The following is a 13,430-nucleotide window of genomic DNA, read 5'->3' as shown; positions in this document are numbered from 1 at the left end:
CTACATTTTACATCTTTCAAAAAATAAAATTAAATAAAAATTAAACAATGCACAAACATTTTCTTGTGAGTTGTTTCACAATTATATTACTTATATTACTATCTACACCTATCCTCCCACCCTCCAAAAAACTAAAAAGCTAACACTGCAGATCACCTGATGGGGATGTAATTAATGTATCAATGATCATCTTGTCATGCTGTTACAAGCACCATCATCTGTAGAGTGATATGATTGGATGGTGTGGTTCAGCAGCTTCAGGCCAAATATAAAGAATTAAAGTTGAGTTTGCGGTGAGCTGGCTCTTTGAGACTGTGAGGATATTACAGCTGCAGGTTTATGCTGTTTAAGTTCGACTTATCTTTGTGGTGGGAACCAAGGCCAGGCTGCTAACTCAACATGACAATGTGAATGTATTACACTCGTATCTATAAATATCTTCAATTTTGTGAGCCTTTACTTTACAGGAGAAGACTTTAGTGCTGCAATTGTGTACAGAAGACAATATTGTTGCTACACATACTCATGTTTCCTCAGTTCGTCTCCATTTATATTGTTGTACAAGGAACTGTACTGTGAATTTGATGTAAAGCTAATAATATGTTGGCATTTACCCATCTGTGTATCTATGAGGCGCCGTTTGTAAAGTGAAACATGCTGAAATTAACGGCAACATTTTTCCACATTTAGTGCGAAACCTTACAAAAACATGTTTTCAAGTCATTTTTAAAAAAATATTTAGTAAATTTGTAACTTTTCATATTTAAAACACAATCTTAAATATTAAATCTAAAAATTATATTTAAATCTAAATGTTAAATCTAAATGTTAAATCTAAATGTTACAGGAAACTAAATATTTAGTCAACATTTCATAAAGCTTTTATTTTGGTATTTTCGTTGATCCATACATGTTAGCTAAATATTTAGTTTCGTGTAACATTTAGATTTAACATTTAACATTTAGATTTAAATATAATATTTAGATTTAACATTTAGATTTAACATTTATAATTGTGTTTTAAATATGAAAAGTTACAAATATTTTACTAAATGTTGTAAAAAATGACTCGAAAAAACATGTTTTTGTAAGGTTTTGAGCTAAATGTGGAAAAATGTTGCTGTTAAATTCAACATGTTTCACTTTACAAACAGCGCCCATGTATCAATCTTGTTTCTCTCACTTTTTTTTACCACATCTTTCTTTTCTCTTTATTCTTTAAGAGTAACTTTAATCAGCAGGCTATAATTACATGAGCTGAACAACAGAACATATCAGCAGCTTCTGAAATCTGTGCTTTTTTTAATGTCTTAGCCAATAACACACAGAATTATTGCATTTCCACGCTTTGAAGGCAGCTGTCATGAATTTTTTCCTTTTTTTTGTAATTTCCCAATGCAAATGATGACTTCAGACCTAAAGGAACAAACTTGGTCTTGATTTCTAAACCTGTAAATATTGAAGTGGGGTTTTATGGTCTACCTCAGTACCTAACAGTCCAACTCATGAATGCTGTTTTGACAGTTTGGACCTGTAGGCTTCTTCTAGTTATACTCTGTTTGTATATAAATGAGCTGCACTCTCTAATGAAAAATTCTATGTGCGGTTACTTTAATCAATACTGATGTGAGACTATAAATATCAATTGCGAGATATTTGAATGCAGCACAATTTGTCTCCCATGAAACCTTCTTCTCTTATAAACGTTCAACCTATCTGCCTACATTTCCTCAGATGATGTGGTGCAAGCCTTTATCTTTAAATGCATCAGTGCAATCTAACACACATATAGGTCAGCGGCTGCATTTGTTGTTTATAAGAGAACGTTTAAAAAGACAGCATATTACGCATGTGCATGTTTAAATGGGTTAATCATGTTCTTGCTCCCATCAGCCTTTAGTCTCTCTGGTTATTAGCTAATTAGCCACAAGTCCTAATTGCTGCAAGCTTAGTGAGTGACCCACTGCACACAGAAGCATTTTTAATGCTAGTTCAAACTGTTCTTAACCTATTTCACCATCCAATTTGTGTGAAGCAAAAACGGGGTGATGAGTGTTTGTTTCATTTTTTAATGTCTCTTCACTTCAAACAGAGGGGATTCATTCATTAATCTGACTTTACTGAATATCTGGCTCCTAATGAAGCCCCCGAGCAAACATAAATCTGCAGTAGTGGCAGTCTTTTTGCACTCAGGTGGGTTATTTTTATTAAAAAAAAAACATTTACAAGGATGAAAACAAACCTGCATTACAGCTTTTCTCAATATTGAGAATATATTGAATTCAGATATATAAATTACATCACTTTTTAATATTGTCTTTAAGGGTTTTTTTTGTTTAAGATGTAAAAATACATAAAATTATTTAATTCAGTTAAACTTTATTTACATAATCCCAATTAACAACAACTGTTACCTCAAGGGGCTTTATGATTTAGGCTACAAAACCCTACAATGTTAAACCAAGCAAAAAGAACAACAATCAGGTAACCCTGTATGAGCAAGCAGTTAGCAACAGTGGGAAGAAAAAACTCCCCTTTAACAGGAAGAAACCTCTTTGTTTTACTTCAAAGCTAATAAATGATGAAAATCAAAACTTTGATTTGTTATATCAACAGTGTAATGTGACGTATATTCATCTTTTGCCGGTAAAAAATTCTGCATTAAGCTTTTTTTTTTTTTTTTACTATTATCCAAGAGCAGAAGTGTAGTCTAATAGCTGGTGCACTTGTACTACTTACTCTGAGAAGTTGCTTTTAATGAGAGACACTATTGAGCAAATGTGGGAGAGTGTCTAGCTTTAAGAGGGATTACTGGGTAGTCAGAGAATAGTCATAAATTTTAGTCTCATAAACAGGCGCTAAACCACAAACAGATAGCGCTCATGTTTGTGCAGGGCATTTACAACACTGTATTTAGTGAGTCTGATGTAAAGAAAACTCGATAAGCCATGTCGTAAAATATGTCAGAGTGTAGTAATAATAATAATAGTACGACATGTTCAAGCATGTGCTTTGCTATTTTGTGGCCCTGCTGAGCCGGCATGAGATTTAAACAAATCTGCAATCACCTTCAGTTTACACATACGCAACAAGGCTTTTTTTGTAGTCACTCATTCACACAGGTAGTGCACACTATTTTAAATGTTGAGCTACAGAGACCATTTAGATGAGAACAGTGGCTGATTTAAGGGGGGATGCTGTGAAGGTAAGTAGCTTTTCCTGTGTGCATTTCTTCTGAAGAAAATTCAACAAGGAAGATGCCATTCTAAAGGTAATAAGGAGGGCGCCAAATGCTGCTAATGAGCTGTCTGGGAAACAACAATGGCCTACAGCAACACCTGAAATTACAGCACTTACCTGAGTAAATGCTATCCCTGTATATTTCTCCTAGTATTTTGGAGGTTTCTGCGACTTCAGTGTTTTAATTGGTAAGTTTGTGATAGAGAAGTATGCTGGAACAACTAATTATCTTTTAATTTGGACTGAATTATTCTTCCTGTAACTTCGGTCTTCACTGTAAATAACGTCATGTATTTGTGTTGTGTGAACTAACCGGTGTGCCGGCGAAGGGTGCGTGGTCACAGTTCTCTTGCCAGGAGCGGTTGAGGCTTAGCGCAAAATCCTGGAAGAAGGGATGAGTTTTGTTGAAGACGGAAAAACCAACTATGTTGACTCGCTGGTCCGCCACGTCGTCCAGTCGGAGTAAAGAGAATTCCTATAGGGAGAAAAGAGAGTAAGGCACAAGATTATGGGCTCCGCTTAGCCATGAGCTGTCATACCCTGCTACAGTCTACCATAATCTGTTTAAATTACACCAATGATATTGAATTATTGTCAAGGTAAAAAAGGGCATCTGTTCACTCAGCAATTTTACATCCGATTTAATCTGTCCGATTCACATTTCATTAACTACAATTATTCCGGTTGATTGACATGAGAAAGCTGCAGCAATTTGTTCAGAGCCACAATTTTACCGAGCAGCGCTGCACAACACCCATGGATTTTTTCTCCCACTGGCTGTAAAAATGTACAGGTATGACTGCCAGACTGCAAAGCTAATGGGTTACAATTAGAGAGACAGACAGACAGAGAAAGACTCGGGGAAAACAACAAAGGTCACAGAGACCAATAATTGAGATAGAAATCCATGACATATTGAAATCATCCAGGTTGGGAGGAGAGGAAAACACAAGTCGTTTGTTATTTGGCTCTTTTGCTCCAGGGACAAGTTGTTTTCCGGCTGCCTGGGGAATACGAGACAGGGGGCAGGGTGAGACGGAGCTGAGGAAGAACAGGGGGGAGAGAGAAGGTGGGGGCGTGACTGAGGATGGATGTCTCCTGAAGGTTAATAGAGGTGTCAAAACCCAGTACCCCACCTCAGGTGGCAGCCTTCACCTTCCAGCCCTTTGTGCCATCTAACTTGTGACAGCCAGACCAAGCCCAGTCTACCTCTGTGCCTGCCACCAAGACAAGTGTGAAGATAAGAGAAGTTTGAGGGGATGGTGAGTGGGTGCGGCAGCATGTGACACTGGGAACAAATGGCCATATGGTGTCTGTAGAAATAGTAAATACACTGCAAGTAAATAGAAATAAAAGAGCAAAATATGTATGTAAATGCAAGAAGGCAACAGCAGTGGGCAAACAACTACGTGCCAATCAAAAATAATGATAAAAGCTGCTAACTATATCCCTTGAGGCAACCTCCTGCTATGTAGTAACTCAGCTCATGTGTGGCATCAGGATTTGGTAAAAATCTTCTTAAAAAACAAACAAGCATAAATAAACAAATAAATGAAAAAACAAAAAGCTTTATGGGCTCCGGGGAGATCAAAGCTTACAAATTCTGAAGCGCAGAATAACAGCAAAATGAAAAATGGTAAAATGGATGAGAGGGGATTAGGAAAATCAGATAATGGACATTCAGACAAAAAAAGAGTGAATAGGCCAGTGAATTAAATAACTGATAAGAAGGTAGGTGGAAAAAAGCTCTTAGACCAAGAGAAGAACCAGCATGAATCACTCCACTCTGAAGACACTGGTGGTTGACTGCAATGACAGAGACACACTTCAGGGAAGGAAGATGGAGTATATTTAACCTTTAAGTGGAAGGCTGATTATTCCTATTACCAACCTTCCATGAACCAGGAAATCCCAAATGTTTTGTTATGCTGGTGTACGGAAGAGGCGGATGATAAAAACAAGCAACACTGATAAACACTGATAATAAAAGTGAGAGCTTAATTCTTTAGAGGGTGAACCATGAATAACAATGTTCTGAAACATCTTTATTTCTACCTCCTGACAAATAAAACTCATTACATGTACGTCATCTTACATTTTTTTCATTTCTACAGCTGGAGAAAAAAAATCATCAGACTGATGATGTTAAAGTTCAGTCTCGGGCAGCAGAAATCATAACTGTGAGCAACAGCTTCCATAAAGTTTAACTGTAGTAGGGAATCATTCTCGTTAGGAATATGATAAGATGGTTTATCAGGTATATACCGACCAGCTGCTCATTAACACAAATAGCTATCAACCAATCACATGGCAGGAATTCAGTGCATTTACATATATGTAGACCAGGTCAGGATGACCTGCAGAAGTTAAAAATAAGGATCAAAATGGGGGAAGATGGGTCATTTAAGTGACTTTGAATGTTGCTGGTGCCAGACAAGCTGGTATTTCAGAAAGTGCTGGGATTTTCCAACATAATCATGTTCAGGGTTTGCAAAGTAAGACCAGAGAAAGAGGAAATATCCTGTGGTGGAAACTCACTGGGTGAAAGTGGTTGATTCCAGAGGTCAGCTGAAAGGAAGGTAACTAAAATAGTGACTCCTTAGAATCACAGTATGCAGAAGAGCATCTCTGAACATACAACACATCAAACCTGGCAGCAGATGGGATACAGCAGCAGAAGACCACATAGGGTGGTAAATGGCCTGTATTTGTATAGCGCTTTTACTAGTCCCTAAGGACCCCAAAGCGCTTTACACAACCAGTCATCCACCCATTCACACACTGGTGATGGCAAGCTACATTGCAGCCACAGCCACCCTGGGGCGCACTGACAGAGGCGAGGCTGCTGGACACTGGCGCCACCGGGCCCTCTGACCACCACCAGTAGGCAACGGGTGAAGTGTCTTGCCCAAGGACACAACGACCGAGACTGTCGGAGCCGGGGCTCGAACCGGCAACCTTCCGATTACAAGGCGAACTCCCAACTCGATCGCCTTTGTGCCACAACAGTTTACATGGACTCACTAAAACTGGACAACAGAAGCTTCGATAAACGTTGCCTGGCCTGATGGAAGAATCAGCATTTGAATTCTGATGGCTGCTTCCTGCAAAAAAACATGACTTTAAAAAGCTCAGATCATCTCAAACGATTTTCTCGAACATGAAAATAAGCTCACTTTACTGAAACGGCCTCCACAGTCACCTGATCTAACAGAGCACCTTTTGGATGAACAGAACCTGGAAATTCATGGATGCGCAGCTGACAAATGTGGAGCAGTCGTGTGCTGCTGCCACGTCGATATGGACCAAAACCTTTGACGAATGTTTTCAGCACCTTGTTGAATCTATACCATGAAAGTGGATGGATATGGACTATAACAATATTTAGAGAGTTTGACTTCTCCTTCAAGAAATACAGCTTTTTCAAATGTTTGTTTACAAAACTACACGGTGAAATAACATAAGCAGAGGAGATAGCAGGGTGTTGTTTGGCTGTTGTGTGCGATGAAGTGTTTGTTGAATGCTTTTGTTAACACACTAACTGAAGACAGCTCCTGCAGTTTGTGTTTACAGTCCTGCATTTCCATCACTATGCAAGCACACTTTATTTGCTTAATTCCACCCTGACTGGATTGTTATTCATCCTGGCCCAGTATGACTTTCAAGTTGCAGAGCGTGAAACACATTTAAAATCGCCTTATTAGAGGATGTAGCACTGAAGTTTAAGGGGCTTCTAGCTGCTCTTGAACTTCAGGAGACAATCCTGTTAATGAGTAGAATAATGGTCTAATGGTCTTGTTAGGAAAGAGACTGCCTGATCTTTAGTATCTATTGAATTTCAAAACATTTAACTCAGAGAAATTATCAGCCTGGCTCTCATAAGTTTGCGTTTGACTTTTGAATACATACAATGTAAAATGGTCATACTGTAAAAGTGGATTTAATTGCAAGGCTGGAACTAAATATACAGTCCTGCAAGTCCAGGGGAAGAAGAGGAGAGCTAAGACAGGGATTACATGTTCCTCCGCAAAGCCTGAGGAATACTTAATCCCTGTCTCAAGTTTAACATTGCATGTAATCATGGCAGGAGAAAAGTCTCCTTTGAACCTATTCTTTATTTATTCATTCATTAATATCTTTAGAAACGTAAAACAAAATTTAAAGCCGCAGCATTATCGATTCCCATGCATTCCATTAAATACGTGGGCTTTTCTTCCATCTTCAGCAGGCCCTTTTGGGGCCTCATAAGCCTTTGGGGACTGTCCATATAATTACTGGTTAAGTGTACTTTAATAGATCATTAGAGTCAGAGCTGTGCAAACGAGCCTATCATTAAACATGCCCCTCAAGGGTTCCTGATTGCATGCATGTGCATACACACGCACAAAAACAAACTGGAGGGCGCATGAGCATGCCCACACACAGGAAAATGAAATCCCTATAATTGAGCAGCAAACACACACGTAGTCACTGAAGACCAAGGTCACAAAAATATCCCGAGGCAGTGTCTGAAGAAAACTGGTGTGCAGCATTTGTGGGCTTTCAGGGCACAGACGCTGACACTTTGCACATGCAAATTCAAACACACAGACAGACGGGGAGTTGTGATCCCATGACTTCAGAGGACATTACACAGGCTTGCCTAACGTAACCCCGAGCCGTTATTGATTTATATTATGGGTTTTCTCCCCATAACACATGTTTTTGGATACGTGTTACGGGGACGCACAAGCACACACTAAAGCCCTGCACGCGAGCACATCTTGCATGGCAAATAGTTGGTGTGAAATGGGCAGTGCTTAGCATTTGGTTCCCAGCAGTGGGAGAACAAAAAAGGCAGAGCTGGAGGGTAGAGGAGAGCAGTAGAGAAACCAACTGTCACCACCGAGGGGGTGAAAAGGCCGGCCGAACAGAATGATGATGAGGAGCAAAGAGAGAGAGAAAAAGAGCGAGAGAGCTAGAGGTTGAATCAATGGAGAGGGAAGAAGGTGAGAGATTAGTTGGCACAAGTGAGAGCTTAAAATGCACTGGCGGGAGAGAGAGAGCGACAGCGCGAAGATGAGAGGGGGGGGGGGGGGGGGGGGGTTTGCGAGGGTGTAAGAGTGCAAGGGAATGACAGCCTGGCCGAGGGCCCCTGACACCGGCTGTCACCTGGAGATCAATCAGCAGTCGGGACCCGAGCCAACCAACCAAAAACTGTTGCTTCACCTCCTCAATTCTCACCCTTTTCCCTCTGAAAACCCTCCCAATCTAGTCGCCCCTGTCTTATCTACCCTTTATGTGCAACTCCTTTTTTATTCTCTTAGTTTCTCTTTCATCATTTTAGATGGTTTTTCATATCCTTTGGCTTTCAACGATTCCTCTTTCTCTTCTTTTTTGGTCTTTTCACATAACTGGACCATTCATACATGCACATATGCACACACACACACACACCTACAAAAATACCCAAATGTGTGACTACTCAGTGTTCATAACAATGAAGTCAGCGAATGATGAGATCCCAGGAGGGTTGATGGTGCTTATAGGTGGACACCCTGTCAAGAATCCTACTCCTCCTTCTCTGCCATCCGTGTCCATGCACAGACATATTCCTTTGCAATGAAAAATTGTATGAAACCGATAAGTGAATACGGAATTGAATCAAAAACTTCTTTAAGTCAGTCAGCATCCTTCAGGTCCTCTCTCATTGATCACATCTCCCTAAACGGAACAGAAACGCTGAGATTATATTGATTCTTTAGGCACCAGGGATCTCCGCTGATTTGGGATGCATCTCTGCTGCATGTGGTACAACACCGTGTTACTGAAACGCCGATATCTCTACCAGAAATGTGAAGTTGTTAGATAAGCCTTTCAAATGCAAGTTTGGCTATATAGAGACTTTTGTATGCATGCTGTGCAGGGAATGTTAAGGAATGAGTGCTGCTTCAATATTGTCACTTTTTTTCAGATGCTGAATAACAAAGGTCTCAGCATTTCAATGAGCTGGAGTCATCTGAACATTTTGTCTGTTTGAAAAACTTCTTAAAAGAAGTTAAAAGTGGCATTAAAATTAATGGAGTTTGCTGAAGTTGAGAAGTACCGGTCACTGGCAGCAGACAGGAATGCAGCAATAATGGCAAATGAGTCAGAACAATGAATCGCAGTCACACGTTCACTGACTCACCGGCTTCTACATAAATTAAATGAGTTTTAAGGACTGTCGAACAAGTAGATTAAATGTTTCGACTCTTACTAAGCAGAAATACAGTCTGAATAAATAATTTTTGGCTTTTTGAGAGCAACACAACATCACACTGAAACACTGGCAACCAGTAAAGTTCATGTTTCAAATCTGCTATCAAACAGAAAATCTTCACATCCTGTAGAAGGATAAAATCAGGATTTTTACCCCCCTTATTTGTGTCACCTTTATGAATGGAGACAGTTTTTCTGTCCTGAAATATTACCTCAAAACTTCATGGTCAACCAGAAAAATTAACGAAAACTCAAAATTTTATGTGTCAAATGACTTGATATGGTATTCAGAAACAATTGGTAAGTTCAGAAACAATTCATTTGTGTGTTTTTTCTTTCTTTTTGTTTGTTTCTCAAATTTTTATTTCATCCAAGAATCATCCATTTGCAGCAATTTTAGCTTTGCATGCCTTTGGCTCACTAGCTGTCATTTTGTTGCAGTAATCTGCCAATGTTTACTTTTTTTTGCAGAGGGAAAATTGCTCCAGTCAAGCAGCATGCACAGGGTATGGCACTGCACTGGAAAGCAGACTGATAGCCTTTCTTGTTTTTGATCCCACTTATCAGAGACTGTGCCAAAGCATATGGACTGGAGGGGCAACCAACCTTGACAAGGGGGTATTTGGCTCAGCTCACTTTGCTATTTCATTAACAACAAATTCAAGCACAGACAACCGACTTTAAACCACATCAATGAACTGGTAATGAATTACAACCATACACACATAGCACACTCTCACACTCTATCCTTGACATATTTCCAGATTTTTTTTGAAGTTTTTGAGTGAGATCATCCTAGCTGCACAACCTGAAGAATGACTTTGTTACTTCTCAAAATCTGACTTGCTTAGGCCCAAACAAAATCAGGGTCCTCCTCCTCCTCAGTCATGCTTATGCTATTGTGTTCATCACCATTATGCTATAAATTATCTGACAGCAACAGGTAACTTTGGCGAGAATAAGGCACGGCGGGCCCACGGAGTATCATTCAGAGCCATCTTTATTTACATCTCACCACAACACCCAAACCCCTGAGTCCCCGTGTTTTTAACTAGGCGGGCGTGATTAAGGATGCCGTGCAGGTGCGTCCGCCCTCCCTGCACGGCACCGCGGACCACGCCCCACCACAGTAACATTATTCTTGAAATGGCAGAGACTATTATGTTTAATGTGGCAATAACAACAAACATGGAGTTACCTGGTTATCAAGTAGTAATATTCAAACTACCAGCTTCTACTTTCTTCCACTATGCTAGCTATGCTAACTGCTAACTGCTAGTCCCCTGATTCTGACTCCTAGCTGTGTGTACTTGACTCAGTCACATCAGGTCAACAAAGCTGGATGCACTAGGTAATTAAATTTTCCTGTCATGTGATGCTAGTGGAAGTTATGTTGTTTAAATGCCTCTCCCTGACACTTAAGGTGAGACCATTAGCACTTACCAGCTATTTAGCACAATATTTTTATCACTATTTTCTTCTCCATTCAAAACTATCTTGGGTATTTTTCCCCCTTCTTCTTCTCTTTTGTCCTTTCTTTTTCAGCTCCCAGAAGGTTCACTACTCCTCTTTATTAAGTGGCTTTTTTGTTGACATTAGCTTTATTTAAACAGACCATTTGCAATGGGTGCTAGTAGAATAAGGTCGGTCTCCCTCAGGGAGCTCAGGTCTATCCCCCTATGCAAACTTTGAACATTGCCGCTCCCGTAGTTTGTCAACTTTCAGGCCCCCCCACTGGTTTGGAGGCCAAGCAGTTACCTGCCTTACCTGGCTGCAAGCAACACCTCTTGCTGGCCCCTGTGGCCTGCACACAAGTCTGCCTCTTACCTCTCTTACCTGATACAATGACTAAAATACTCCCCAACTACCACATTTCTCACATCTTTATGTCTCTCAAATGTTTCTCTCTTTGACCAAAACACTTCAAATTCATATTTGTCTGTTCATGATACTAATTTCCACGATTCCTTTCTCTAATTTCTGCATTCATTTACTCATCTTAATCTTTTCTTCTTCTTAGTAAGTCTCCGATTTGGCTTCTTAAGTTGACTCTTTACTGTTGAGACCAGTGTTTTGTGGGTAGAGCTGAATAAAGACACTGGTTTATGACCTGTGAGGTGTCTCTTTCTCAGGACAGAGACTGTGATGTGCTTGTACTATTGCGCAGGTGGGCATTGGGACATTCCACTTCTCATTCTGTCTGGTTAGAGGCGGTTTTACGTTGTCTGTGAAGGGAGCAGTAACAAATCAAATTTTTTGGCTTTCATTCCTTGGAACAAGAATACTGTGAGAGTTTGAGAAGAAGGGTGCTTTTTTTAAACTTCTCAATTGTATTGCTTCTTCAACCAGCAATTGGACCAGCAATTCAAAGACTTTTTCTAATGATGATTTCACTTTCTAACATGATGAACTTGCACTAAGTCACACAATGTGCCACTGGAGTGAAAGCTGAGTACATTTTGCATTAAATCATATGACTAATAATAGATGAGTCATTAACTGTATTTCACAACATTTTTGATCCGTTTCTATCAAAACATCCTGGACAGGTCAACTTAAAACAGCACCACAAGCATTAACAGGCTTGATCTGATCTCATAAGTTAAGCAGGCAGCTTTATGGCAACACCGTCCAGATCAGTAGAGTGTATGTTTAGCCTTTTAGCTAGCTCAAAAGCTAGCTTCCAGTGTGACTGCTCTGCTTTGTGATGAGGAAGCCAGTTTGAGGAAAAAAAATATGATTGATCCGATGATTTAACAGACCCAAAAAGTTCAGACAAAGAGTTGAGGTATGAGGGCAGCTGCGGAGCAGTGTCATATATCTCTCTGGGTCTTTTATAAAGACCTCTTTTTATACACTGTTGGTTAAAAATGTTGATCAGTGCAGTTTCAAGTAGGCACGTGGCATTTACCAAAGTTTCTCCGATTCTAAAGGCTTCATTTTTTCTGCTCTGCAAAACGCAGATGAAGTCAGAGCTGTCAGCAGTGATAATCATCTCTGACAATTTGTAAAAAAAGAAAGACAAGTCCTCTCCACCCCTTATCCAGCGTGGTATCGCTGTGAAAGAGAAAACAGACTCCAGTAGGCTATGATTGAGTAACATTCCTGCAAATTGCATATTGATTTTCCTAATGATAAAGTGCTAATTAATGACTTCCCTCCTGCCACTCTGGACAAAGGCTACAACATGCTCAAACCTTTAGGCCTGAGTCTGGTCGTTGCTCTGTGATGAAATCCATTTCTAGTGGCGTACTGATTATTCTCTATAAGCTGGACTCTTCATGTGGTGTTTTTGGCAGTAAGTCATGCTCGTATCAGTTACCATGTAAATTTAGGCTGAGCTCTAAAGCCTCCTGCTTAATTACGGTGTTCTCAGTGAGAGCGGGACAGGCGGAGAGGAGGAGGCGAGAGGCGTCGTGATCGAATGATGCATGTCATGAATACGGACTTGTTATGCACCTGAAATGTAATAGCAAAATTGGATAATTGATTTACTGAATTATTTGTTCACGAAATACTGGTGCTGCTGCAGGGGTGGACATGAAAACTGTAATTGTAGCTCTTCCAATTACTCACTAGTTGCGGTGACAACATTGCTCACTGAATGCAGATGGACTGGATCCAAGTCATTTCTCTTGCACGGGGCGCTAACATGTCACTTACATCATTTCTAGCAGCCACCTAGTTTAATTCACTGTGAGATGACCATGAAATTAACATACCATATATCTTGGTGTAGAAAGCTGGGGTTGATACATGAGCTTTGTTTCAAAGCTTCTAATAGCTGCATACATCAAAACAATCTGGCAGCATTCCTGCAGTGTGTTGAAAACAAATGGGCAATTTTATTCCATTATTCATAGAATTATGTCTGACCTGCAACAGTAACAGCTTATTTGTGAGCCAGAGACCTTATGCCCTGAATAATTCTTGGACTGGCGGAGGCCAAA

General features: G+C 40.0%; 1 protein-coding gene across 2 annotated transcripts in view; it reads right to left on the bottom strand.

The window, feature by feature from the left end:
* Positions 1-13,430, bottom strand: part of grik4 (glutamate receptor, ionotropic, kainate 4) — a 384,934-nt gene that overhangs the window by 58,964 nt on the left and 312,540 nt on the right. For both annotated transcript variants that reach the window (XM_082502815.1, XM_082502816.1), the window contains one exon: positions 3,554-3,715. In XM_082502815.1, the coding sequence (XP_082358941.1) occupies positions 3,554-3,715 (162 nt within the window). The remainder of the gene's footprint in view (positions 1-3,553; positions 3,716-13,430) is intronic.

Source organism: Aulonocara stuartgranti (assembly GCF_965226115.1).
Source record: "Aulonocara stuartgranti genome assembly, chromosome: 14".
Classification (NCBI taxonomy): domain Eukaryota; kingdom Metazoa; phylum Chordata; class Actinopteri; order Cichliformes; family Cichlidae; genus Aulonocara; species Aulonocara stuartgranti.
Note: the sequence above shows the minus strand (reverse complement) of the source record. Positions and strands in the feature narration are given on the sequence as shown.